The sequence below is a fragment of the Primulina tabacum genome, chromosome 7, assembly GCF_025594145.1.
Source record: "Primulina tabacum isolate GXHZ01 chromosome 7, ASM2559414v2, whole genome shotgun sequence".
NCBI lineage: Eukaryota > Viridiplantae > Streptophyta > Magnoliopsida > Lamiales > Gesneriaceae > Primulina > Primulina tabacum.
The window spans coordinates 27,970,777-27,996,359 of record NC_134556.1 but is presented as its reverse complement, the minus strand read 5'-3'; the positions used below and the strand labels follow the sequence as shown (position 1 = coordinate 27,996,359).

Here is a 25,583-nt window from a genome sequence, read left to right as displayed (position 1 = left end):
TGGCTCATGTAGTTTAGCTGTAATATTCTCAATGGTCTGATCAATATCCTCAGTGGAGGCAGAGCTTTTAGAGCCGGTTTCAGTTGGTGCCTCAGGCTGAGCTGGCATTGTATGCAATTCCTTGGGGGATGTCAACAGCTGTTTTGAAGGAGCAATTGAAACATCCTTGGTGGGATCGACTGGTGAAGAGACTATTTGATCTTGAAAAGTGACAGCTTGATCAAAGTCAGATAAAAACTTCTCTGCCTCATCAACAGAAACAGTTTTAGCAGTCGAAGGATTAAGTGGAGGCAGTTGGATAAACTGAGGTAAATATTGTTCGAGACTCAGATGGAATGTCTGATGACTCTGGGTTTCAACACTTGGAAGGTCTTCAGTCGTGATTTTTGTTGTAGAAAGAGGCACAGTGGTTTCTTTCATCACCCGGTTGATCTGTCATGGTAAGTGAGGAATCCTTTTTAGTAAGGATGTCTTGACACTGTTCGGAGCTCAGATCTTCATGAATATCCATAAGAGAGTCTAACTTTGTTTGATCTGTGACAGCTGGGAGATTAAGATCCTGTCGCATCTGAGCAACTCTCATAGCCAGTGACAACGCGTCCATCTCAAATTGAGAGATGACTGCCGAATCATCCTTGGATGTAGGACAAAAAGGGTCAAAATTATTTCTTTTCAACCGTATGATGATTCGGAGAGTGCTTTCTTTCATTTGAAGTTCTAGAAAGTCTCGTCGTTGAAGAGCGGTTTGAGTATCAGCCGTTTCTGTCCATTCCAAAATGGACCGCTCCAGCTTAGCAGCTGCTTTTATCTTGTCGCTTTCAAGTAGCGAATCAAAAGTTACAGCAGTCCGATATTTATCCCATCTGTCAAACATCTTTATATTTTTCTGGACAGCCTCATTTACACGCTCGCTTGCGAGTACTATGGCCGTATGAACTGCATTGCCTTTAGGTTGATTTTCAATCATCACCTGTTTGCCCTTATCTGAGGAGAGAATAATGGGAAGTCCAGAGTAAGATGACTCAATCTCTGGTTCTCTAATTTGATTCCCTTTCAACTTTGTGACTGAGATTGCAGGGATTGGGGTAGGAACGAGTGGTGTAGAAAGATGTTTGACCAATCTTATCTTTGTTGGTTGTGCAGTTCTCTTTTTCTTAAAAACTTGAGCAACTGGAACGTCATCTTTGGACTCATCATCTGAGCTTGTTTTTAGAACTAGCTTTCTCTTGGTTTCCTTGGCGGTTGAAACGGCTTTGGATGATTTCTTTTGTTTTACAAAATCTTCCCCAGTTTCAGTCTTGATGGAGACTATCTCCTCAGCCGGTCGATTCTTTTGGATAAATTTTTCAACCGATACCCAGTTGAAGAGCTTTGTTTTGCCAACTTCTATCATATCAACCAGTTGAACCCCGGCATCGATCAGCATATGGCAGATTTGAAACGCAGACCCTTGTGATTGGTTTTCTTTGTTGATCATGGCCACCAATATTCTGAAGATAACGTCAGACCAGTTAATTTGCAATTTGGATGAGATAGTGGCCATAACAAGAAATTTCTCTATCATAAGCACCGACTTTGGCAAGCAGTCCTTTGACGACGATATCTACTAGCAGTCTGTATTGAATCTTTAAGTCACGTTTTTGACAAGTTGGATGTGAAATTGGAGAGTTTGTGTCTGAGAAATCACTACGCCAGATATCAACATTTCCATTAGGCAGTGTAGAGAAATCAGTTACTCCTTCCGTGGGTAGGCTGAACAATTCAGCAAACATCTTCTGTGTGAACATAAGGTTTTTGTTTTGGACGACACAAATAATTTTTCCGTTCTTCATGTGCGCAGACTCGAAGAATTCCTTCAGCAGTACGTCGGAATATTTATAGCTGCAGCCCAGAAAGAAACGAAGCCCGGAACATTCTACTGTGCGAAACATGGCTTGCATTGATTTCTTGGGCATGGCAAATATTGACGCGAAGTTAACAGCTATTTTGTTCTGAGCAATGGAGGCCGCCTTTTTCTTGATATACCGAGAGGGTTTGAAATCAGCACCTCCGTCGGTAATCTGACCGCTTGGTTGCGCAACTGGTTTAGGGCGGTAGAAGATGAAGTTAGGGATGTACAATGTCGATGGTTTATTGAATAAAATATTTCTATTTTTGTATCACCGACTGTCTCTTTATATTTTCGTTTATTTCCTGCAATACAAACTAAACAAACACAAGAACGAAGTACATCAAGATAAATCAATTAATCCAAGCATATGCGAAAATGAAAAAACTTAGCCTCTGGTAATGGTTTTGTGAAAATATCTGCAATTTTTTGATCCGTATGAACATATTCAAGCCGTATTTCTTTCTTCATGACGTGTTCTCGGATGAAGTGATGTCTGATATCAATATGTTTTGTCCGAGAGTACGTAACTGGGTTGTATGTGATTGCTATTGCGCTGGTGTTATCGCAGAAAATGGGTGAATTAGTAGCTTGGATGCCATAATCTTTTAATTGTTGTTGTATCCAAAGCATCTGAGCACAGCAACTTCTAGCCGCAAGATACTCTGCTTCAGCGGTTGATGTAGCTATTGATGTTTGTTTCTTGCTAAGCCACGAAATCAACCGTTCGCCTAAAAATTGACATGAACCGCTTGTACTCTTTTTGTTGACTTTGCACCCCACATAATATGCATCTAAATATCCTACAAGATTAAGACTTGAATCTTTGGGATACCAGAGACCCACATTAGTAGTTCCTTTAAGATATTTAAGGCTACATTTAGAGGCAATAAAATGAGATTGCATAGGTTTAGCTTGAAACCGTGCGCATAAACAAACCGCAAACATAATGTCCGGTCGGCTAGCAGTCAAGTATAGCAAAGAACCTATTAACCCTCTGTACATTTTTGTGTCCACAGAGATTCCCCCTTCATCTTTATCCAGTTTAATTGATGAGCTCATTGGGGTGGAAGCTTGAGAGCAATTTTCCATGCCAAATTTCTTTAGCATATCTCGAGTGTATTTGGCTTGATTTATAAATATACCATTTTCGGACTGCTTGACTTGCAGTCCTAAAAAGTAATTTAATTCGTCCATCATGCTCATCTCAAATTGCTCCTACATCATCTTGGAGAATCTCTCACATAGCTTAGGGTTAGTTGATCCAAAAATAATATCGTCCACATATATTTGTACAAACAATGAATGATCATTTTTTTAGAATGTAAACAATGTTTCATCAACCGTTCCAAATGAGAAACCATGTTCAAGCAAGAATTTGGTTAATGTGTCATATCATGCTCTCGGTGCCTGCTTCAGTCCATAAAGAGCTTTGTCCAGTTTGTAAACATAATCAGGAAAAGTGTGATTAATAAAGCCAGGTGGTTGTTCTACATGAACTTTCTCATTTAATAATACATTTAAAAATGCATATTTAACATCCATTTGATATACATTGAAATCCTTAAATGCTGCAAAGGCCAGAATTATTCTAATAGCTTCTAACCTGGCAACCAGGGCAAATGATTCATCAAAATCTATTCCTTCCTCCTGTCTATAGCCCTGAGCTACAAGTCTAGCCTTGTTTCTTTTAATCAAACCGTTTTCATCCATTTTGTTTCTGAATACCCATCTAGTTCCAATCACATGAGTGTTATTAGGCCGAGGGACTAGATGCCAAACTTTACTTCTTTCAAACTGATTAAGTTCTTCTTGCATGGCCTCTATCAAGTTTGAGTCAAGTAATGCATCATCAATTTTCTTAGGTTCTATCAGAGAGACAAATGCAACATGCATAACTTCATTTATCATTTGATTTCTAGTTCTAAGAGGAGCAGTAGGGTTACCGATGACCAGCTCAAGTGGATGATCATTTTTTCCACTGGAGACATGGTCCATATGGATTTAATTCGGTTGGTTGAATAATTCCTTCTTCTTGCTTCAGTGCTACTTCCATTTGCGTTTGTTGGATGTCCTCTAGTTCATTCACCTGTTGAGTTTGTTCTTGAGCGGTTGGACTTTCTTTTGATGTGATTCCCCCTATTTTTCTCAGATCTACCTCATCATCACTGCTTGCTTCAAGGTTAGTTGCATCAAGATTATTTATTAAATCATGTATACTGTTACTATTGTTGTCATGACATATAGATGATTCATCAAATACAATGTGTATAGATTCTTCAACAGTGAGTGTTCTTTGGTTATAAACTCTGTATGCTTTGCTCACTGCTGAATATCCTAAAAAGGTGCCATTATCAGCTTTAACATCAAAAGCGGTGAGATGTGTTTTGCCATTGATGTGAATGAAACAATTACAACCAAAGATGCGAAAGTATCCTACTTATGGCTGATTGCCAGTCCAAATTTCATATGGAGTTTTCTCATGATTTTTGTTGATCATGGACCGGTTTTGAGTATAACAGGCTGTGTTAATGGATCAGCCCAAAACCTTTGTGAGATACCAGATTTCGTTAGCATGGTTCTAGTTGCTTCCTTCAATGTGTGGTTTCTTCTTTCAGCTAATCCGTTTTGTTGAGGTGATCTTGCTGCTGATAATTCATGTTTTATGCCGTGATCTTCAAGATAGGATGACAGGAATCGGTTTAGAAATTCAGTTCCTCTATCACTCCTGATTTTGTCAACTGCTTCACTTTTCTCGTTTTGAAGTCTTTTGAGCAGCTTGATTAGTTGATCAGTGGTTTGGTCTTTGGAGTTTAGAAATGTTACCCATGTAAATCTGGAGAAATCATCAATAACTACTAGAGTGTATTTCTTTCCCCATAAACTTGTTACAGGTATTGGTCCGAACATGTCCATATGAAGAAGTTCCAAGCATCTTGCTGATGAGTTTTTTCCTTTGCTCTCGAATGTTGACCGGACTTGTTTACCTAACTGACAAGCATTGCGAAATCTATCTTTGGCAAAATCAATGCTAGGCAATCCAGATACTAATTTAAGTTTTCTGATAGTGGCAATAGATTTGAAATTAAGATTATTGAGTCGTTTATGCCAAAGCCAATTTTTATTTCCATTTAAGGCGACAAAACAGGTAGGTGCGCTAAGACAGTCATCATTCCATTTAACTTTATATGTATTTTGCTCTCTATGACCAGTTAACATGATATTACCTGCAGTGGTTTTGACAGTACATATGAGTTTTTGAAATTCTACGGTGTAACCACTGTCACATAGTTGGCTTTTACTTATCAGATTATAACATAGATTTTCTAGAAGAAGTACATCTCTAATAATAATTTTGTCGTGGATAATCTTACCTTTACAAACAGCTTTACCTTTAGAATTGTCACCGAAGGTGATTGTTGGACCTTTGTAGTAGATTACTTCTGACAGGAGATCTTTGCTTCCAGTCATGTGTCTAGAGCAGCCACTATCCAAGAACCAGATGGATTCTTCTAGCTCCTTTTTCTTTGTTTCCTGTAATTATTGAATAAGAGATTGGTACCCTTCTCTATTTGGGTCCTGAGCTTATTAGACCCTTAGGGATCCACACTTGAATTATCCTGAAGGATTTTTTTCATGATGTGTCTTAAGGAGAGAGCTGTTATGTGCATAATCAGGTGGTGTATGCAGTGTCTTTTTCTTTCCAGTATGTTGTTTAGACCATCTGTCATTGTCACTCAACCGGTATCTCTTTTGAACAGGTCGGCTATTGTGGTAATGGTTCGGTCTAGTTTTTAAATGATTTCCGGTTGACCCTGACTTTCTGCTGGCCCAACCTGAACTGTTGTGAATGGTTTTATTAGGCCTGCGTCTGACCCATGATCAGTTGGTTTTAGCATTCTCAATTTCGATGTATTCTAAACCACATCGCCTTCTGTTATTTTCAAGATTTACATTCTGAGTGCCTCGATCTTCAGGTTTATCATGTTCATATACCGTACTAGATCTGACAAATTTAATTGGTTTTAAATTGCTTTTTTCTAGTAGCGGTTGAGTTTGTGCTCCTGAGGTGCTGCATTCATTAATGCTATAGCCTAGCCTGGTTCTATCTCCAACTGGCTTCTGCATTTCCTGCATCCTATTCAGAGAAACAGAGGACTTGTTCCAAGTGTTAACTGTATTTATCAACCGTTTATTTTCTTTCAAAGTAGCATGGAACAATCTTCGCAGATCATCATTCTCAGCTGTTAGCAGACTTAACTTTACTCTCAAACCGTTAACCTCTTTTTGCTGCGAACAGCTAGAGAGAGTTAACTTGTTTTCCAAGTTTTGTTTTTCTATTTTGGCTTCATTGAACTGCTGTGATAGCCTCTTAAACTCATCTACCATGTCGTGAAGTGCGGTGAAAAGATCTACTTGTGTGAATTCATCGGAGTTAAAGTCAAATATCATTTCATTAGTAGATTCTTGATCTTCTTTGGCCATGAGACACTCTACTTTCTCATCTTCGCTTTCACTTGAAGATTCTTCAAAAATAGATCTTTCAGATTCTGATTCAGCCCATTTGTCTTTTTCTTCTTCTACAACTAGGACTCGCTGACTCTTCTTTTTGATGAATCTTTTGTTGTCTTTAACTCTTCTTCTGTCACCTGATTTCTTTTCATCTTTTCTTGGCCTGTTGCATTCTGCAATAAAGTGTCCTCTCTTTCCACAGTTAAAACAAGCTTGACCATCATCAGTATGGTCCTTGTTGAAGTGAGGTTTATTCATCTGTGAATGATTCTTACACATGAATTTACTGAATTTTTTAATGAATAAAGACATGGCTTCATTGCTTAATTGCTCGGCCGATTTCTTACCTGAGGACTCTTTGACCGGAAGATTCACTATGGTAGCTGGCAGTGCCTTTGTTTGTTGCGATGTGGATGGATCCTCTTCAGTTTGTATTCGTAGCTCGAACTCATACGCTTTAAGATCGGCGAAGAGATCATGAAGTTCCAGTTTGTTTAGATCTTTTGATACTCGCATTGCTATAGTCTTTACATCCCATTCTCTAGGAAGACCTCGCATGACCTTTAAAGCAATTTCTCTGTTGGAATATTCTTTTTCGAGTGAGGTGAGTTCGATGATGATACTGCTGAATCGTTCGTAAAATTCTGCAAGAGTTTCTCCTGGCTTCATCTTTGCATTGTCAAACTTCTGGATAGCCACAATCAACTTGTTTTCCTTAGTCTGTTCATTGCCTTTGCATAGTTGAGTAAGTTTTTACCATATTTCCTTCGCAGTAGTGTAGGTCTTGATTTTGGCGAACATATTCTTGTCCAGAGTTTTATAGAGAATATTTTTCGCAACGTTATCCAAATTTTCCTTCTTCTTATCCTCAACTGTCCATTCAGATCTGTGCTTTTAAACCATCTGAGGAGCACCTTCAGTTATTGTTGCAACTGTATTCACCTTCAGAATTCTCATTGGCCTGTCAGTGAAGACATACCACATGTCGTCATCTTGGGCTGCTAAATGTGCCTACCTGCGAATTTTCTAATCGTCATAATCTTCTTTAGAGAACATTGGAATTTTATTGAAAGAAGTCATAAGTGATTGAAAAGATGTCAGTGTTTGAGAAAACTCCGCTCTGATACCACTTGTTGGGATCGGGAAAGAGTTTAGAGGGGGGGTGAATGAACTCTTTCAAATTTTCTTATTTAAAATAAGTTTTTCAAACGTTTTTAGGCGGTTGAAAATTCTTTCTCAAACGGTTGGAAACTTGAACCACTGATGAATGCGGAAAACGGTTCACAATTTCCAATGACAGTTCAAACACTTTTAGCAAACTTAACAAATTGCAGTTAGAAAAGTAAGAGCTTGCGATAAGTAAATAACAAAAGATTTTTATTGATGTTCGGAGATTGAATACTCCTACGTCACCCCTTCTTCCTTTTCCAGGAAATATTTCACTAAAAGACTTTGTCTTTACAACGTATTTGCAACAGCCCACTCCAATCAGGACTTATCACACTGCCTGTATTGGAACTCTTAGTGATCACTTTACACTTCTGGATATTAAGAACACTCAGTTCACCAGATAACAAGACTTGGTCTAATAACCAAAAGGTTACTGATGAGAATAAACGGTTTGGTATGAGTAGCACGAAAATGATCCTAAGATGATCAAATGATTTTCTGTTGAAAGCGTGCTAATTGAGCGAAGAGGTATGTAAACTTTTAGGAGCGCTCGGAGATCTTTTCAAATATGCAAGCAAGCTGTTATAATTCGATTGTTATATGAAAAGACACCTTTCTGCTAGCACATTCTTCGTTAATATACACGATTTTCTTAACGGTCGGGAAGGACATAGCAACGTTAACTCGATTCTCTGAACAAATGAGCCGCCGTCGTCTTTATGAGCATTAAATGTTCTTTAATGAACGCATTTAATCTTCTTTTTGCTCAGCACCGTTCTGAAGTGCTTTTCTTGAGGAGTTTCTTTTATAGTAACTGTATTTAGCATCAGAACATGCAGTCTATACTTGGTCTCTCTTCTTTGGGATATGATCATAAATGCGGATCAATCTTGGAGCAGATGTATATACGTTGACTTCAAGATGGTGTAATAATTTGAATTTATTAAACCGGTCAGAGAATTTCTTTGAGCAATAAATGGTCCTTTAAATGATCCGGTAATGATAAGCGGTTGAAACTCCTTTTAGCTTTTGCCGGTTAGAAAGATACACCATTATTTGAGCTGGACGGTTGAACTGATATATGTCACACATATGAACCGCGGAGCTTTCTTGTTTTTGTCATACGCCAAAATTCTTGGGAATAATATTTTCTTTAACACATTTGAAAATGTAAAAATACCTTGTTCGCCCAAACCGACTTCCCGGTTAAAATTGAGCTCATATCGTAAAATAATTTGAACTATAATTTTTAGTACAATTTAATCATTTTTAATCATATTAATAAGCCTTCAAAATATTTAATGAAAAATATTTATTTAAATCTTCGTCGTCCCCGGTCTCTTTTCCCGAACCTATTATCGAATATTCGGATAAAATTTATAATTTCATGAAATAATGCAATATAATCATTTAATCATGCAATCATATCTTTAATCATATAATATGCATCAAGTAATCTTTTAAAATCGATTAAATAAATAATTATGTAATTTAATTCATTTGCATGCATGTGGTTGTTACAGATTATTACGAGGATTTTTACTTGTTTTATTTTTACCTACATCTAGGATGGACGAGTTGGCGATAATTTTTAAACTGCGGTATTTTATCTGTTATATGATTACGATTATTTTTAAAAGGCGTATTTCAGTAGTATTGCATGCATACATAATTTTAAAAACTTCAAAAAAATTAAGTTTGTAAAAAAAAAGCAGTAGATGTTTCAATAAATCAGACTCATTTTAATAATTATAAAATAATTAAAGAAATCACAAAATAGTACAATATCTTACATAAACCTAGCATATTTGGCATGACTCTCGATCAATATTTTAACAGATAATATCACATTTTATCATCAAATTATGTATTTTCAAAATTTATCACTAACTGCACAATTAAAATTAAATTAAAAATTAATTTTTCCATAATTAAATTTCTAGTTAAAACACTTTTTAAATATATAAAATTAAAGTCATATTTTATATATTTTTTTATAAGAACATTTCTATAATTTCAACCAAAAAGAGATTTAAAGGTAAATTAGTTAAATTTTCAAAAAATTCCAATTTTATCCCAAATTATTTTTAAAACATAAAATTGTCTTGGGGCACAAAATAAACTTGTTGGCTAGGGGCTACGCGAGAAAATATCGGCCAGCACTAGCATGCATTGCACGTTGCCCGAACACATCAGGTAGTTATCACAGGAAACCCCTTTTAGGTGCAAGCCTGCACGGCCTGAACTTAAAAAATATTATTTAAAAACTTTACGTTGCCTACGTCAGGTAGGGCTGCCTGAGTGAACTGTCCAAATAGTTTTGATCAGGGTGTGAAAATATTTTTTTTTGTTCTTTTGAGAAATGTTTTTTTGGTCGCTCCAATTTTCTGGAAATGTTTCTTAAGCCGTTGGCTCCAACTCTTCTGGATGTTGCATAGAAATAGTTCTTGTATTCTCTTACAAACAGTCAACTTGAAAATTACTTTCTTTAATCATCAATATTAAGTAAACGATTGATTAGTTTGTTCTTTTCTTGATTGCACTAGAAATCTAGAAGATCCTTGCGTTGACACATAAAGAAGACAATAGTGGCGGCGGCGCGGTGGTGGTGCAGCGATAGTGTGGTGGTGTGACGGTCTTTGAGAGGGAGGAGCGACCAAGACCCTTATGCGACGAGTGCAAATAGCTCGTTATAATAATACAAAGTCAAAATTTTCGAAAACCACTAAGTCGAAGTAAACCGACCAAAGCCAACTCAATAAAAGTCTATTAGTCTAAAGTTAACTTGGTCATAGTCATTTGGTCAAAGTCATTTAGTCAAAATCAACTATCATTGACTAAAATTTTGACTAAAAACCTTCATAAAATTCAAGCATATGGATCTCCACTCGCATAACTTCAAAACCCGCGTTAATTCTATCTATAATCTTAACTATTAATTTTACATAAAAATTTAACAAATTTCATTTATAATAAATATAAAAAATAGAATCTCGTGTGTGTGTATATATATATATATATATATATATATATATATATTTCAATGAACATATCCTATATTAAAGTGTAGATCTATTGATTCTATGTTTTTAAAACACATAGATATTTTGTAAGGTCCATGAAATTTAAAGTACGTAACCTGAATGCATGCAATCTAGGATTTTTATTTGAATTATGTGCTAAATGATTTTATGCATTTAATCATAATTATTGCATGGTTATGATTTATTTCATAACTATTTTAAAGTTTCATGCATTAGGGTTTAAGTTACCTTTCGCGCTCGATCGAGGAACGGAGACTGGAGATTATCAGGAAAATTATTTTTTATCAAATTATTAATTTTAATTAATTAATTTGAAGTGTTTTTATGGGTGTTTTTCGAAAATGGGCCTAGGTGGGTATTTTTACTCGTCGTGTCCTATGTTTAACCGGTACGCAAATTTTAATGATTCAGAGGACTTTTTGAGGGCTCGGGCAATATTTTAAAAAACGTACCTAAAAGAATATTTTTTGGGAATGTTTTTGAGTTTGATAGGTTTGTTTTAAGGATTAATAGGCTCAAGACCCTTTTAAACCATTTAATTATAATTAAGGGCCCATTTATGCTTAAACCATTTATTTATTTATATCCCTAAGTAACCCTAAACCTATCTACTTATCAACAGCCGTCCCACTACATTTTCAGCAGCCTCCCCATCATTTTCTTCAGCAGCTAGGTCGCCCATTGCTTGTCCCTTCTAGAAAGCTTCTTATCGTGTCTCCGTTTCACATCCTACTCGCGCATCATCAAGCTTTTGTTCATTTAATCATCAAGGCATGCTTGTATTTTCGTTTTTCTCCTCATTCACACCTTAGTATCGCTAAGATATATGTAAATGGATTTCCATTCTATGATCTAAATTGTGGTTATGTTTTTGATCTAGAATTGTCATGAAAAATTTTTCTTCATGCTCCATGCTCACATTTTTTTATTTGCTGCGAGGTGCTGTCATGTGTTGATGCTAAGGGGATGTACTTGATGGAAAAAGGGCGGTCATGGGGCTGGAATTAAGGGTTGGTGTTCCAAGCTTAAGGCCGAAAGGTTGTAGTGGAGGCGGCTAAGGTTTCCTTGTGATCTCCAGGCATTTGGGCGTGAATGGGATATCGGTGGGCTTAGAGTTAGTCCAGTGGGGGTCTTATGTGGTCAGCTATGGTCCTAGGGTGGTTAGCTAGGGTCCGGCCTTGGTGGTTTGAGGCTTGAGTCGAAGGGATAGCGAGTAAGGCTCGGGTAGGGTAAAAGGGAACATGTGCAGTAAAATTTCAGCAATGTTTCGGGGATATTAGAGGGTCTTAGATGGTCTGGTGTTTGTGGTTTAGAGACTGGTCATGTAGGTTCGAGCCATGGTACGAGTTGGGAAATTTTTGTAATGTTTCGGGTTGGTTCGGGTTAAAACTTTAAAACTGGGACCTCGGTTTAGGTTTTAAAATGAAACTTTTAAGTTTTGAAACGGGCTCGAGTTTATTTCTAAGAAATACTTTTAATTATGTTATGGGATGTTTTAAGGAATTTGGCAAGCTTCGGGTCGAATTGTAGAGGTCCAGGGGTAAAATGGTCATTTTGTATTTTTAGGGGCAAAATGGTCATTTTGTTTATTTCTAAGAAATACTTTTAATTATGTTATGGGATGTTTTAAGGAATTTGGCAAGCTTCGGGTCGAATTGTAGAGGTCAAGGGGTAAAATGGTCATTTTGTGTTTTTAGGGGAAAAATGGTCATTTTGTGTTTTTAGGGGCAAAATGATCATTTTGCACCTAAGTCGAGATTTTTGTCCTTGGCAGCGCCCCGAGTACAAATTTATTTTGTTTTTAAATGTTATGCATCACGTTTATGATTTTTATGAAATTATGTAAAATATGTTGCATGCTTGGTTTTAAGAAAAATTACGTATATGCATTATTTTTGTTAAGTGATGAAAATGATGATGTTTTGAAGGAAAAGATTTGGTTGTAATTGACGATATACGTAAACGATGATGATGAGGCCTAAGCCTAGTGGATGGGTAATTCTGTCGCTAGGGTCCGACAGCCGCCGGGTACCACGGTTATACGTAGATGGATCCATCAAATAGAGCTGATACGATAGAGCTGATACGAAAGTCACAACTAATTAACTGAATTCAATCATAATAAATGTATAAGTATATGATGATACGATGAGCTGTCTTGATACTATATGATTTTTCATGACATGTTTACATGTATGCTTTTAAGTTCATGAAACGTATTTTATTACAGTACTTTTCATTGGTGCATGTTATGTATATGTATTTGCTTTTAACGGTATATGTGTGTTGAGTCTTTAGACTCACTAGGCGTGTGTGATGCAGTTGAGCATTTTGAGGAGGATATTGGAGGTACCGAACTCTGAGTAGGCAAAGCCGGATGTGCTGACACGACCTGAGAACCACACTTTTCCGCACATCACGTTTTTATGAGCTTTAGTACTCACGATCTTTTTTATACGTTATTATGTTATGATGTTTATTTTTCAAGATTTTACTCGTTTTATTTAGAAAATGTATGGTTGAGGGCCGAGTTGGCAAATTTTAAACTGTAGTGTTTGGATTGTCATTTGATTACAATTATTTTCAAAGAGGAATTTTTCAGTGGTCCTGCAAGCATGCATTTAAATGGGATTTTCTTCTATTTTAAGCGGTATATGTTTCAGTTGGTATCAGAGTAAGGGTCTTGTATAGAGTTGTGTCACCGCCAGCTTCTGCAGCTCAGTCTTCAAACCTCAAGTCTGTAAGCTTTTATGTTTTAAATGATTTTACTGCCATCACCTGCATGATTACATGATTTATGATTTTCATTACATGTTTAGTTGTTTCTATGAATTAAGGGTTTACTATTTTAGATTGAATTTCATGATGGGTTATGTTTAGAATTTGGACTGTATTAAGATATCATGCCTCCAATATGCGCCCTCAGTACAGATCGTCAGGATGATATTCCAGTAGGCGGCAGAGGCCTTCCTCCACCACCACCGCTAGGAGATGCAGCTACTCGTGTACTGGAGGGTATGGCTAGGCTTTTGGAGCAGGTATAGCAGGCTCCCTAACCTCAGACCGATATATATGAGCAATTTAGACAGCTCAACCCGAAGGAGTTCAGGGGCACCATTGATCCATTCCTAGCAGAGGGTTGGATTCGATCCTTAGAGCTTCATTTTCAATACTTGGACATGATGGATGGCGACCGGGTCAGATGCGCCACATATATCTTGAGAGATGACGTATCCCTCTGGTAAGAGGGAGCAGCGTACAGACTGGACCTGGCTACCCTCACATGGGATCAGTTCAAGGAGGCGTTCTATGGTAAGTACTTCCTAGACGATGTCAGGGGCAGCATGACGAAGGATTTCATCAGTCTCCGACAGGGGGACTCGACTGTGGCGGAGTTCATCCGCGAGTTTGACAGGGGCTGCCATTTTGTGCCCATGATTGCTAGAGATGCCACCAAGAAGCTGAGACATTTTATGGATGGACTGAGGCGGCCTACCTTTCGCCGGGACGTTATGTTGATGAGACCAGTGAGCTACGATGAGGCCATCGCCTGCGCTTTTCAGGCGGAGCAGGCCTTGAGGGACATTGATTTTGAGATGTAGCGGAAGCGACATCAGCCCCAGTCCAGCTCCCAGCCGCATAAAAATCAGTTTACAGGGCCACCAAGGCAGCAAGTGTAGCAGAAGCCCCAGGGACATGTTAGGAGGAACGTTAGCCAATCAAGCAGCAGTGCAACCGGTTCCACCTCGGTAAGTGTTTATGGGGGACCTAAAAATGCTTCATTTGTGAGAAGGAGGGTCAGAAGGCGGCAGACTACCCTAGGAACCAGGGTCCCACTACCGGTAGGGAATATTGGATGCATGCTGAAGAGGATGAGGCGGAGCCAGATTCGACGTTGATCACTGGTAACCCTTATGTTTAAGATTTTAATTTATCATTTGATTGCATAGATTATGTGTTTTCTCGGAGAATTGAGTTATGGGTTTGTTAACGTAGAATTTATTTAAGATGCATGCTCTACCTAGATGGAATTAAGGATTGAACTGTATGAATCGAAAACTTTAAGGAACTAAGTGTAATAAACAACATATGAGGACCTATTTGCAAAAATTGAATTTATGGGGCTAAGATTAGAAATTGTGAGGGGTCAAAGATGCGATTTTCGAAAAATGTGTGGGGCCAAAAATGTAAATTTCAAAACTTTAAGGGCCAATTTGCAATTTCTGAAATTTTGAGGTACAAATTAAAAATTTTTTATGAATACTTGGGTTTGAATTAGTAATTTTCGAGGATTTTGGGATAATTGCTGGCAGAAAATTTCTTAAATTTCAACGCGAACAGATTTGATGGCATGTTTTGTCGCATGAATGATATCTATTTCAGGTGTAGCTACGCACACATTGCTAGATTCTGGAGCTACACATTCGTTTATATCCGGGAAGTTCGTTCAACAACTAGGTATCATATCAGTGGCAATGGATTCAGGGTTCAGAGTATCAATTCCATCTAGGGATCAGATGTTCACTTCTCAGATAGCGAGTAGATTGGAGCTTCGGTTACAGCATTACGTGGTGCAGGCAAACTTGATTATGCTACCGCTGCCGGAGTTTGATATCATTCTGGGTATGGACTGGCTTTATTTGAATGGTGCTTTCATAGACTTTCAACAGAGGTCAGTATCTGTCCAATCGCCCAGCGGTAAGCCATTTATTTTTTAGGCAGCCAGACACCAGCAGATGGCGCACATTATTTCCTGCATGTGGATGTGCGAGGAAGCTCATGAGCCAGGCATTTTTACCCAGTATGGTATCAGTATCTTAACCATCCAGTCAGAGGCTAGAGGACGTTGATGTGGTCAGAGATTTCCCAATGTTTTCCCTGATGATGTATCAGGCATTCCACCAGATAGGGAGTTGGAATTTTCTATCGAGCTTATGTCAGGTACCGTGCCTATTTCTAAGGTGCCCTATCGACTAGCACCTGCAGAGATGATTATGAAGGACTTGAAGGATCAGATACATTATTTGCTAGATAAGGGTTTCATTCGCCATAACATTTCTCCACGGGACGCACCGGTACTATTTTTCAAGAAGAAAGATGGCATCATGCGGCTCTGCATAGATTTCCGAGATCTTAACAGATTCACGATCAATAACAAATATCCACTGTCGAGGATTGATGATTTGTTTAATCAGCTTCAGGGAGCATCAGTACTTTCGAAGATAGACCTCCGGTCCGGATACCATTAGCTGAAGGTTAGAGAGTCTGACGTACATAAGATGGCATTCAGGACGCGTTATGAGCACTATAAGTTTTTTGTGATGCCCTTCGGTTTGACGAACGTGCCAGCGATCTTCATGGATCTAATGAATCGTGTGTGTAACGTCTACTGTTTTAAAAGTGGGGAAATATTTTTTTTAAAGCTCTAACTTTGAAAATAAATATTTAAATAAATTGCATGCATGAAATCCTACTTAAAAACATTGTTTAAAAATTACCATAAGCAATTGCCAATAAAATTATAGCGGAGTAAAAACGAGTAAAATCCTAACATAAACAGTAAAATAAAACAGTGTATTGTAACATCCTCATATCCTCTCAAAAACATAAAATCGTAAACGTGCGAAAAATCATAAGGTTCTCAAGTCGTGTCGCCCACCAGGTCCGCTGACTCAGAGTCTAGCACCTCCAGTCTCCTCAACATCGAACTCACCTACATCACACACGCCTAGTGAGTCTAAATACTCAACACACCTGTACCATAAATAACAAATACCTATACATAGCACACAGCAGTGAAAAATATCGTATTCAACATATCTTTCATGAACTTTAAAAGCTTAATGTAAACGCGTCATATGCAATCGTGGCGTGTCAAAGCAGCTCATCGTCATTTATCATTCATCATTTATCATTCATCATTCATCATTGGTGAATCCAGTTCATTAGAGGTGACTATCGTACATCATCATTTACAATGGATCCATCATACATAGAACCGCGGTACTCAGCGGCTGTCGGACATAAGTGACATGATTACCCATCCAATGTGCATAGGCCTCATCATCAACATTTACATATACATCTTAAACATTTACATATATTTTGATAGCCACAACTAATTTTCATTATTCGAAACATTATCATTTCCATCACTCATAAAAATCATGCACAAATGCAATTTTCTTTAAATTCAAGCATGCAACGTATATTTTCACAAAATATTAAAAATTGTGAATCATGATGCATAAACATTTAAAATGTCATAAATTTGTGCTCAGAGCACTGCCAAGACCAAAATCTCACCCCGGGTGCAAAATGACTATTTTGCCCTCGGGAACAAAAAATTATCGTTTCACTCCTGGACCTTTAAAATTGACCCGAAGCTTACCAAACTCCTTAAAATGTCCCAAAACATTTTTAAAAGCATTCCTAGACGTAAACTCGAGCCCAATTCATAACTTAACCGATTTATTTTAAAACTTGGACCGGGGTCTCGGTTTTAACTTGAACCGACTCGAAACTTAACCGAATTTTACCAAACTTAAAACATGACTTAACAACACCATACCAGACCTGAATCCACCCAATTCGAACCCCTTAGATCCCTAAAAACTTGCTGGTATGCTGCTGGAAATTACAGCACATGCGTGCCTCAACCCTAGTGAGCTAACCCCCGCCCTACCCCCCATTGTTTCGTTCCTAGCCTAGACCCGATGAGCCAGCCGTGGCTTGGCCTCCCCTAGACCACCTTAGGACTACTCTAGACCCCTAGAATCCACGCAAATCACCCCATGCTAACCGCAGCCACTTACAACTCGCTATTCTCCCCAAACAACTAAACCGAAGCCAAGCTACTACCCTCTCGATCCACAGTTCTTGGGATGGTTCCAGCACAAGCCTAGCCCTTCCAAGCCTTGTCTCAGACCCACCAGGGTCTTGTCTAAGCCTCAGTGAGGTCCCTGCAGTGCTGGTTGAACCATGCACGCTGAAAAACCAAAGATCGAGCCACCCCATCAAAGCCTTGCTCTTGGTCCCTCACCCTGCACAATCTGCCAAAGGTTCTAAACCCCAAGACATTTCCTTGACACCTTTTTACAGCCCTTAACAACCGATAGCAGCAGCCCCTTGCACAGCATCCAGGAAAACGTGAGCAACATTTGAAAAAATGAAAGAAACGTGAAAAAAACGAATGCTTTGCATCCTTGTTGTTAGATCGAGATTTTTCATGCAAAACATGTTCACCAGCATATATGACAGGTATGATGCGTAAAAAAATTGATACAATGTGTAAGGCCCAAGAATGTGATTATTGTAATCTGAAATGAATTGTGGATAATTGATGCACTTATAGACAGAACGGACCAGACTGGGAAAGCCGGAGAGAAAATAAAATTATGTGCGAGGACAAGACCTTGCGCATATGCGCGACCCCGTCGGGTGCATATGCGCGAGGCAGGAAGATTACCTCGCGCATATGCGCGACATGAATCCGCGCATGTGCGCGAGGGTACCCGAGAGTTGTGAAGAATTTTGAGGTACTTCGCGCATATGCGCCATAGGAGGGCGCACATATGCGCGAGCCACTGTGATGCTACGCGCCGAGACAGAATGTCTCGCGCATATGCGCGAAGGAAGGGCGTGCATATGCGCGAGAAGTCCAGCATGCATACGAAGTTGACACATGTATTAGGCACCACTTAATATGCATTGTGATTCATTTCTTCAGCACTTCTTCAGCAGAGAACCTCCCGAGAATCCATGGAAGAATAGCTCCTCAAGCTCCAAGTTATATTAGAAAAATGATTGTGAAGAATCTAACCGCCCAATTTTCGATCCGAGTTTAGATTCTTGCTCCTCTCATCACCGGCCACGAAAGGATGTAAGTTTTATTCTGTTTCAGCATGTTTCGAATTTTATGTATGGGAGGAATTATAATTTGAATTCTAAAATATGTTCTTGAGATTACGAGATACGTATATTAGCAACCGGATCGAACAACGGATAACCTATGCAATTGTTATTGATTCTTCAGCATATATGAATGAGATTATACAAATTTTGAGCTTGTGGATTGATGTTTGTTGAGGATTATGATTGTTGTTATGAGTGGGTGATAGTAATCTTTGATATGTGGATTGATCGGTATCGCGAGATTACGCCGTTATGCCATCGACATGTACCGAGATTGAATATTGATCCGTATATGTATTCCTTTGAGTTAGAGGTTGATATAGTACATTATGTATATGTTAATTCAGATTGGTATTGATAGATTTGACAACGAGATTCCAAGACTTCGACTTGTTCAAACCGAGACTACGACAAGAAAGGTATAATTCAATGTTGATTCGGGAAGACACAACTCAAATTAAATCTTATTTGAGTTTCCCAAAAGCACATACTAGATTGTTTATAATTTGATATGGTTATGCCTTGTTTATAGAATTATAACAGTGCACATGAGATAGGTGAGTCGTTGGCAGATATGCCAAGATACCGGATGTTCGGTAGTGTCGAGGTACGTAGGAGAAGATCGACTCCTATTGTAGATATTCGATACAAAGAGGGCCGAAGTCCGGGAATAAGACGTACCGCCACCCCGATTGAGAGAGTAGGTGGGACATTGTTATGTCTTATTCACACCGGGATCCCTAGACTTAGATTGGAGTCGAGTCAAAGATTTGAAGTTCAAGATTTGATGTATAGCATTCTTTTGATCTATGTTCTAGATTAGATACATGTTCTTGATTTATGCTTTATATTTTACATATGCTTGCATGATATGCATGATACATTGTGTTATACTTGGATTTGTTCTCACCGGAGTATCAGGCTGTTGTTGTGTATGTATGTGTGCATAACAACAGGTGGAGCAGGGACAGGATCAGGGTCAAGGAGAGCGTGACTGAGATTGGATAGCGTGGTGATTTCGGGCGTAGAAGACAACTAGATGTTCTACATGTGATATGTAGTTTGTTACCAACACTAGTTTGTATAAAGAAAATGGAACAAGATATGTATTTACTTTTAATGAAATAAATAGAGTTATCATATGTGTATGATTATAAACCATAGTTTATAATGTTTAAAAGAAAAGTTTTTTTTATGACCCATTTTCTAGCAAAGATCTACTTAATCCCAAAGATAATTGAGTTAGAGCCCGGGTCCCTACACAATGCGTGCCTTGGTGAATAATCTTGGACAAATTATCGAGGAGCCAACAACCGAAGGGACAAGCTCTTTGCTTGAGGAGGAAAAGATTTCACCAAAACTTAGCAGTAGCAAATCACGAGAAAGCTTGTGAGTAGAGGGGGTGGGCGGCTGATGAAGAGTGATTAGGTTTAGCGGGGAGCTTAGGGGAATAATTAGGTGCTAATTATATAGTTTAAGATTAAATAAATGGGCCCTAATTGTTATTTAAGAGTTTAAAAGATATTTATGCTCAATAAGCTTAAAAGTATGCCCATTAAATCCAAACACACTCTCGAAAAATATTTCGTGTTGGAAAGATTTGAAAATATTAGCCGAACCCTTAAAAATTCCCCCGATTCGATAAAATTTGCGTACCGTTAAAAATAAAAATCATGCAGGTAAAAATACCCATAAAATCCCATTTTTAAAAATACACTTAAAAACACCTTATTATAATTAATAAAAATTAATCATGTAATTCAAATAATTTTCTTGAAAATCCTCTGGTCTTCGTTCCTCGTTCGAGCGTGAAATGCATCTGGAAACCCTAATGCATGAACTTTTAAAAATTTCATGAAATGGCTCCTATCATGCATGAATTATGCATAAAATGCATAAAAATAATTAAACACATAATTTAAAATAAAAATCATATATTGCATGCATTCAGGTTACGTGAATTAAATTCCTGGACCTTACAGCGTGTTCCATTCATACCTGGATCATTTTGTCATACTTTTTTTGGATGACATAATGATTTATTCGCGGAGCCGAGAGGAGCACAGTCAGCATCTGAGGACCATACTGCAGACTTTACGGGACAGACTATAATGGCTCGAAAATTCGTGTTTGAAAATTTGTGGAAAAATTTAAAATTTTATTTTTAAAATAATCAAAATGCCTCATTCATAAATTAAACTGATAAATCAAGTAATGTTCAAAATAGCAGCGAAAGAAATTATTGTTTGCAAAATAACAAGTTAAAGTAATCCAACAACTGATAAAAATGTTTGAGCATAAAAATGATAAATGCTGAAAATGAGGTCCTCGGGTTCAACTACTGCCGACCCGAGCTGGCTCACTGGTCCCTGCCCTCAGTCCCGTCCTCATCAGTACCTACAACAATCAAGTCTAGTGAGTCTAAAGACTCAGCATGCATATATCGTAAATAACAAGTAGTAATAATAAAATTGCATGCGAAGTGAAAATAACATATCATGAGTCTGACATAACGTAAAAATATCATGTCATGAGTAATTATAATACGTGCATAACTGAACTTGAAATCATACGTGGAATGTTTCCTCAATCGAGCCCTGTCAAAAAATAACATGTCATAATTTTCTGCTGAGATTATGTTCTACGCTAGTGGCCCCAGGAACTGAACTGAACTGAACCGGTAAGTGACCACCGGGTGAAGAAATAATCCCATGATAGTGAAGTGGCCACAAGCAATATCGCATAAATCTCAAAAATGAATATTTTATATTTTTATGCACGTAATATAATTTATGGCATAATTAAATATCCTGTATTATTTTACCACATGGGTTGGATCGTTCCCAGGCTCACTGCGACATAATTAACATGAAAAATATGCAAATGATTTTCTTGGCCAAACTTTGTAATTGAATCCAAAAAAACAAGACAATTACTCCCAATGACTTGGTATTTAATCATGACTCCGTGCCAACCCGAACCAACACCAAACCATCATTTAGTCATGATTAAAATACACCTAAAATGATGAAATAATGCTCCAAAAATGATGCAAGTCGAAATTTTGGTGAATGGTGGCCAAAACATGAAACGCTCTTTCGAGAGTCAATTTGGCACATCGCACCGTAAATTCTCGTACAACCTCTAAACTTAACCGAATCAGGAACGGTCAAAAACATGACCTTCCTAACTCGATGAGGTACCGTCCAAGTCCATAGGCTAAAATCCAACCAAGAACTCGAACGAGCCTTTGAACCGAAGCACCACTTGCTGTCAACAACAATCCAGCAGCCGCGCTTTCGTTTCCTTGCGTCGTTTTCGAGACTACCGGCCATTGGGGCTTGAACTACCGACCAGAGCCTCTTACCAACATTCTAGGGTATAGTTTGAACCATGACTAAGGACCCTATGCCAGCCACAATTCGAACCACACCAGAAACAAACCACACGTCCCAACCGAGCACCTATTCTGCGCGTGGGATGTTGCAGTGGTTCTTGCTGTCATGGACCATTCCAGTGGCCATTTGGTTGACCATGACACGATCTAGACATCAAGAGGTAGGGTGTGAACCAGGGCTAAGGGCAAGAGGCCAACCAAGGTCCACCCCAAACCACCAAAACCGAAAGGACATGTGCAGAATTTGAAAGGGGTCGAAGGGGGCTGTTCTTGTTTTTATTTAAAAACCGATTCAACCACGGACCAACCCTCGAAGGGGTGACTTGGTCACGTCTTAGACATAACAAGGAGATGTTCTAACCATGGCTATAGCCCCTAGGGTAGCCAAGATCAGATTCATTTCCCTTTGACAGCAACATGAGAAAATCGATCACAAAAGGGGCATGCTTGGGGAGTTGCTGTCATTTCTGATTTCCAGCATGTATGGGGCTTCAACTAATGGACCAACATGGTCCTAACATATCCTAGCACATGTCTAGATGCAGCTTTGGGAGCCTGGACACGATCCATCCAACTGAAACACAAAAAACCAGCAAAACGTGAAGGCGCACATGAACCATAAAAAAAAATTCTGTACATATTTTTTTGAAATGACTCTCAAGTATTTCGGTTTTCATGCAATAAGTTCACAAGTTTGATGTGTTTTAAAATACTAATATTGCTTGATTGATGAGTGAAATAAATATAGACATGCCTTGGTTTGTTTTTGAACGAAAAACAAACGAAACGACGACGCGGCGCGGCGGAGGTGGAGTGCTCTTCACTTTCTTCCTTCTACTCGATTTTCTCTCTTGTTTTTCCCCTAGTACCTCACAATTTTTAACTCTGAATCCTCTCTGAATTTCAGTGCAAGGGAGAGGGGGAAATGGTTAGGAGAATGAGGGGAGTTGCAATATAAAAGGGATTTAAATAGCATGACCAAGTCTTGCTCTCTTTGAATTTGTTGGATGAGGAAGTGGTTTGATATCCAAGAGATTGTTGGAGGGATAATGGAGGCATGACCGATTCTTCATGTCATCACAAGGCAAGGATAATGATTTATTATTAATTAATGGTGATTAAAAGTGAAAGGATTATCATGCCAAGAAATAATAAGGAAAGAGTCAAAGGTGGTGAGTTGTCAAAGAAATGTTATATCACCTATGGGGTGGCCGAAATTAGGCTATTAATTGGAGGGGAAATATTGCTTAGTTAGTGTATTTTAAATCTTTAGAGCCTTACCTATTCCTTAAATAATTTAGTGAATTAACACATTAATTATGGAACCTAAATGAACTTATTTCCTACTTACCTCAAGTTACTTAAATAATTTCTTAAACCTTCTTTTACCTTAAGTTAACTTATTAGTTAGCTAAAATAAATTCAAGGAATGTTTTCTTAATATTAAATTTTATATCAAAACTCCAACTCTTGTCCGGCCACACTTAATTAACTGAAAAGATAACAATTAAACTATTGCGTAAAATAATTAAATTTAAATAAAGGAATTTAAATACTCATGAAATAAAAATCATTTTAATTTAAGATAATAGGAATTATGCATTTATACGTAGTCTGATTTACGGGTTCTAAAACCCTCCCCTCCTTAAAAGAAATTTCGTCCTCGAAATTAAAACTCACCGAATAACTTGGGGTAACGACTCCTCATCTCTGGCTCAGACTCCCATGTAGCTTCCTCCTCTGAATGGTTGAGCCATTTGACTTTCAATCGCTTCACCAGCTTGTTCCGAAGCTTCTTCTCCTGCCTGTCTATGATCTGCACTGGTCTCTTCACATAAGACAGGTTCGGAGTAAGCTGCAACGGCTCAAAGTTCAAGACATGCGAAGGATTCGCCATATACTTCCTCAACATAGAGACGTGGAACACATTGTGTACTCCGGCCAGATTCGGCGGAAGAGCCACACGATAAGCTAGCGTCCCAACTCTGTCGAGGATCTCAAATGGTCCAATGAATCTTGGACTGAGCCTTCCTTTCTTCTCAAATCGCATGACACCTTTCATAGGTGCTACTTTCACAAAGACATGGTCGCCCACGGCAAACTCTATATCTCTCCTCCTCTGATCCGCATAACTCTTCTGTCGACTCTGAGCAGTCCTCATCCTATCATGGATCTTGACTACTACATCGGCAGCCTGCTGAATAATCTCTGGACCCAACTCTGCTCTCTCCCCTACTTCATCCCAATGAACAGTAGATCTACACTTACGGCCATACAGTGCTTCAAATGGATCCATTCCTATAGACAACTGAAAGCTGTTGTTATAGGTGAACTCCACTAATGGCAAGTTCGACTCCCAACTCCCTGAGAAGTCAATAACACAAGCACGGAGAAGATCCTCCAAAATCTGAATAACTCGCTCTGACTGCCCATCTGTCTGTGGATGGAAATCTGTGCTAAACAGCAACTTCGTACCCATGGTCGAATGCAAACTCTTCCAAAACGAGGAAGTGAATCTGGGGTTTCTGTCAGACACGATAGAAACGGGAATGCCATGCAGTCGGACTATCTCTCGGATGTACGACTCTGCATACTGAATCATGGTGAAAGTCGTCTTAATAGGCAAGAAGTGCGCTGATTTGGTAAGACGATCAACAATCACCCAGATAGCATTTGATCCTCTGACTGACTTCGGCAATCCGGTCACAAAGTCAATGATAACATTCTCCAACTTCCACTCGGGAATGGGAAGAGGCTTGAGCATACCTGCTGGTCTCTGATGCTCTGCTTTCACAAGCTGACATGTCAGACACTCGGATATAAACCGTCTGATGTCTTTCTTCATTCCTGGCCACCAATACAATAACTGCAGGTCTTTGTACATCTTCGTACTCCCAGGGTGAATATAGTACGACGACATATGGGCCTCTGATAAGATATCTGCTCGAATAGAACCACTACTAGGAACCCACATTCTGTCTCGGTATCTCACAATGCCGTCGTTCATTGTATACAAGACACTGCCCTTGGCCTCCTCTCTCTGCTTCCACTTTGCCAACTGCTCATCAGCTGACTGACCTGCAAAGGCCCTAGAACTTCTTGCTTGAAAATTTGCGGAAAATTAAAAATTTTCTTTTTAAGAGAACTTAAATGGCCTCATTCATAAAATCACTGGTGAATCAAGTTCAATATTTCAAAATATTGCAGCGGAAGAAAATAAAGTTTGCCAAAAATCACAATTTAAAAATATCCAACGACTGATAAAATGTTTGCGGAATAAAATAACAACTGCTGCTCTGAGGTCCTCGGGTGCCACTACTGCCGACCCAAGCTGGCTCACTGGTCCCCGCCCTCGGCCCTGGCCTCATCAGTACCTACAACAATCAAGTCTAGTGAGCCTAAAGACTCAGCATGCATATATCGCAGGTAACGAGTAAAAATCTGAATTAAAATATGCATGTGATAACATATCCTGTCCTGAGGCATGCTGAAAATAATCTGTACTGAGCAATTATAATACGTGCATAACTAAACTGATAATCACAGTAAAAAAAAATGTTTGCTCCTTGGAGCCTGTACTGAAATAACTGGTAAAATTTTCTGTTGAGATTATGTTTTACGCCTGTGGCCACTGCACTAAGCTGAACTGATCGGTAAC

General features: G+C 38.6%; 2 protein-coding genes across 2 annotated transcripts; one reads left to right on the top strand and one right to left on the bottom strand.

Annotated features, from left to right (window-relative positions):
• Positions 1–4,384: 4,384 nt before the first annotated feature.
• On the bottom strand, positions 4,385–7,069 carry LOC142550648 (uncharacterized). The gene is made up of 4 exons (XM_075659728.1): positions 6,711–7,069; positions 6,005–6,563; positions 5,263–5,422; positions 4,385–5,115 (listed from the first exon to the last, which is right to left on the bottom strand). Exons 1-4 carry the CDS (start codon positions 7,067–7,069, stop codon positions 4,385–4,387), a joined length of 1,809 nt encoding a protein of 602 aa, XP_075515843.1.
• A 7,912-nt stretch (positions 7,070–14,981) lies between these two features.
• On the top strand, positions 14,982–15,863 carry LOC142550647 (uncharacterized). The gene is made up of 2 exons (XM_075659727.1): positions 14,982–15,312; positions 15,508–15,863. Exons 1-2 carry the CDS (start codon positions 14,982–14,984, stop codon positions 15,861–15,863), a joined length of 687 nt encoding a protein of 228 aa, XP_075515842.1.
• The last annotated feature ends 9,720 nt before the right edge of the window (positions 15,864–25,583 follow it).

Coding starts and splice junctions, on each gene's coding strand:
- LOC142550648 (XM_075659728.1), bottom strand. CDS start 7,069: ATGAAGCCAGGAGAAACTCTTGCAGAATTTTACGAACGATTCAGCAGT. Junction 6,564..6,710: donor CAATTAAGCAATGAAGCCAT/GTCTTTATTCAT, acceptor AGAATGCAACAG/GCCAAGAAAAGATGAAAAGA. Junction 5,116..5,262: donor AGGTAAAGCTGTTTGTAAAG/GTAAGATTATCC, acceptor AAACCACTGCAG/GTAATATCATGTTAACTGGT.
- LOC142550647 (XM_075659727.1), top strand. CDS start 14,982: ATGATATCTATTTCAGGTGTAGCTACGCACACATTGCTAGATTCTGGA. Junction 15,313..15,507: donor ATCTGTCCAATCGCCCAGCG/GTAAGCCATTTA, acceptor ATGATGTATCAG/GCATTCCACCAGATAGGGAG.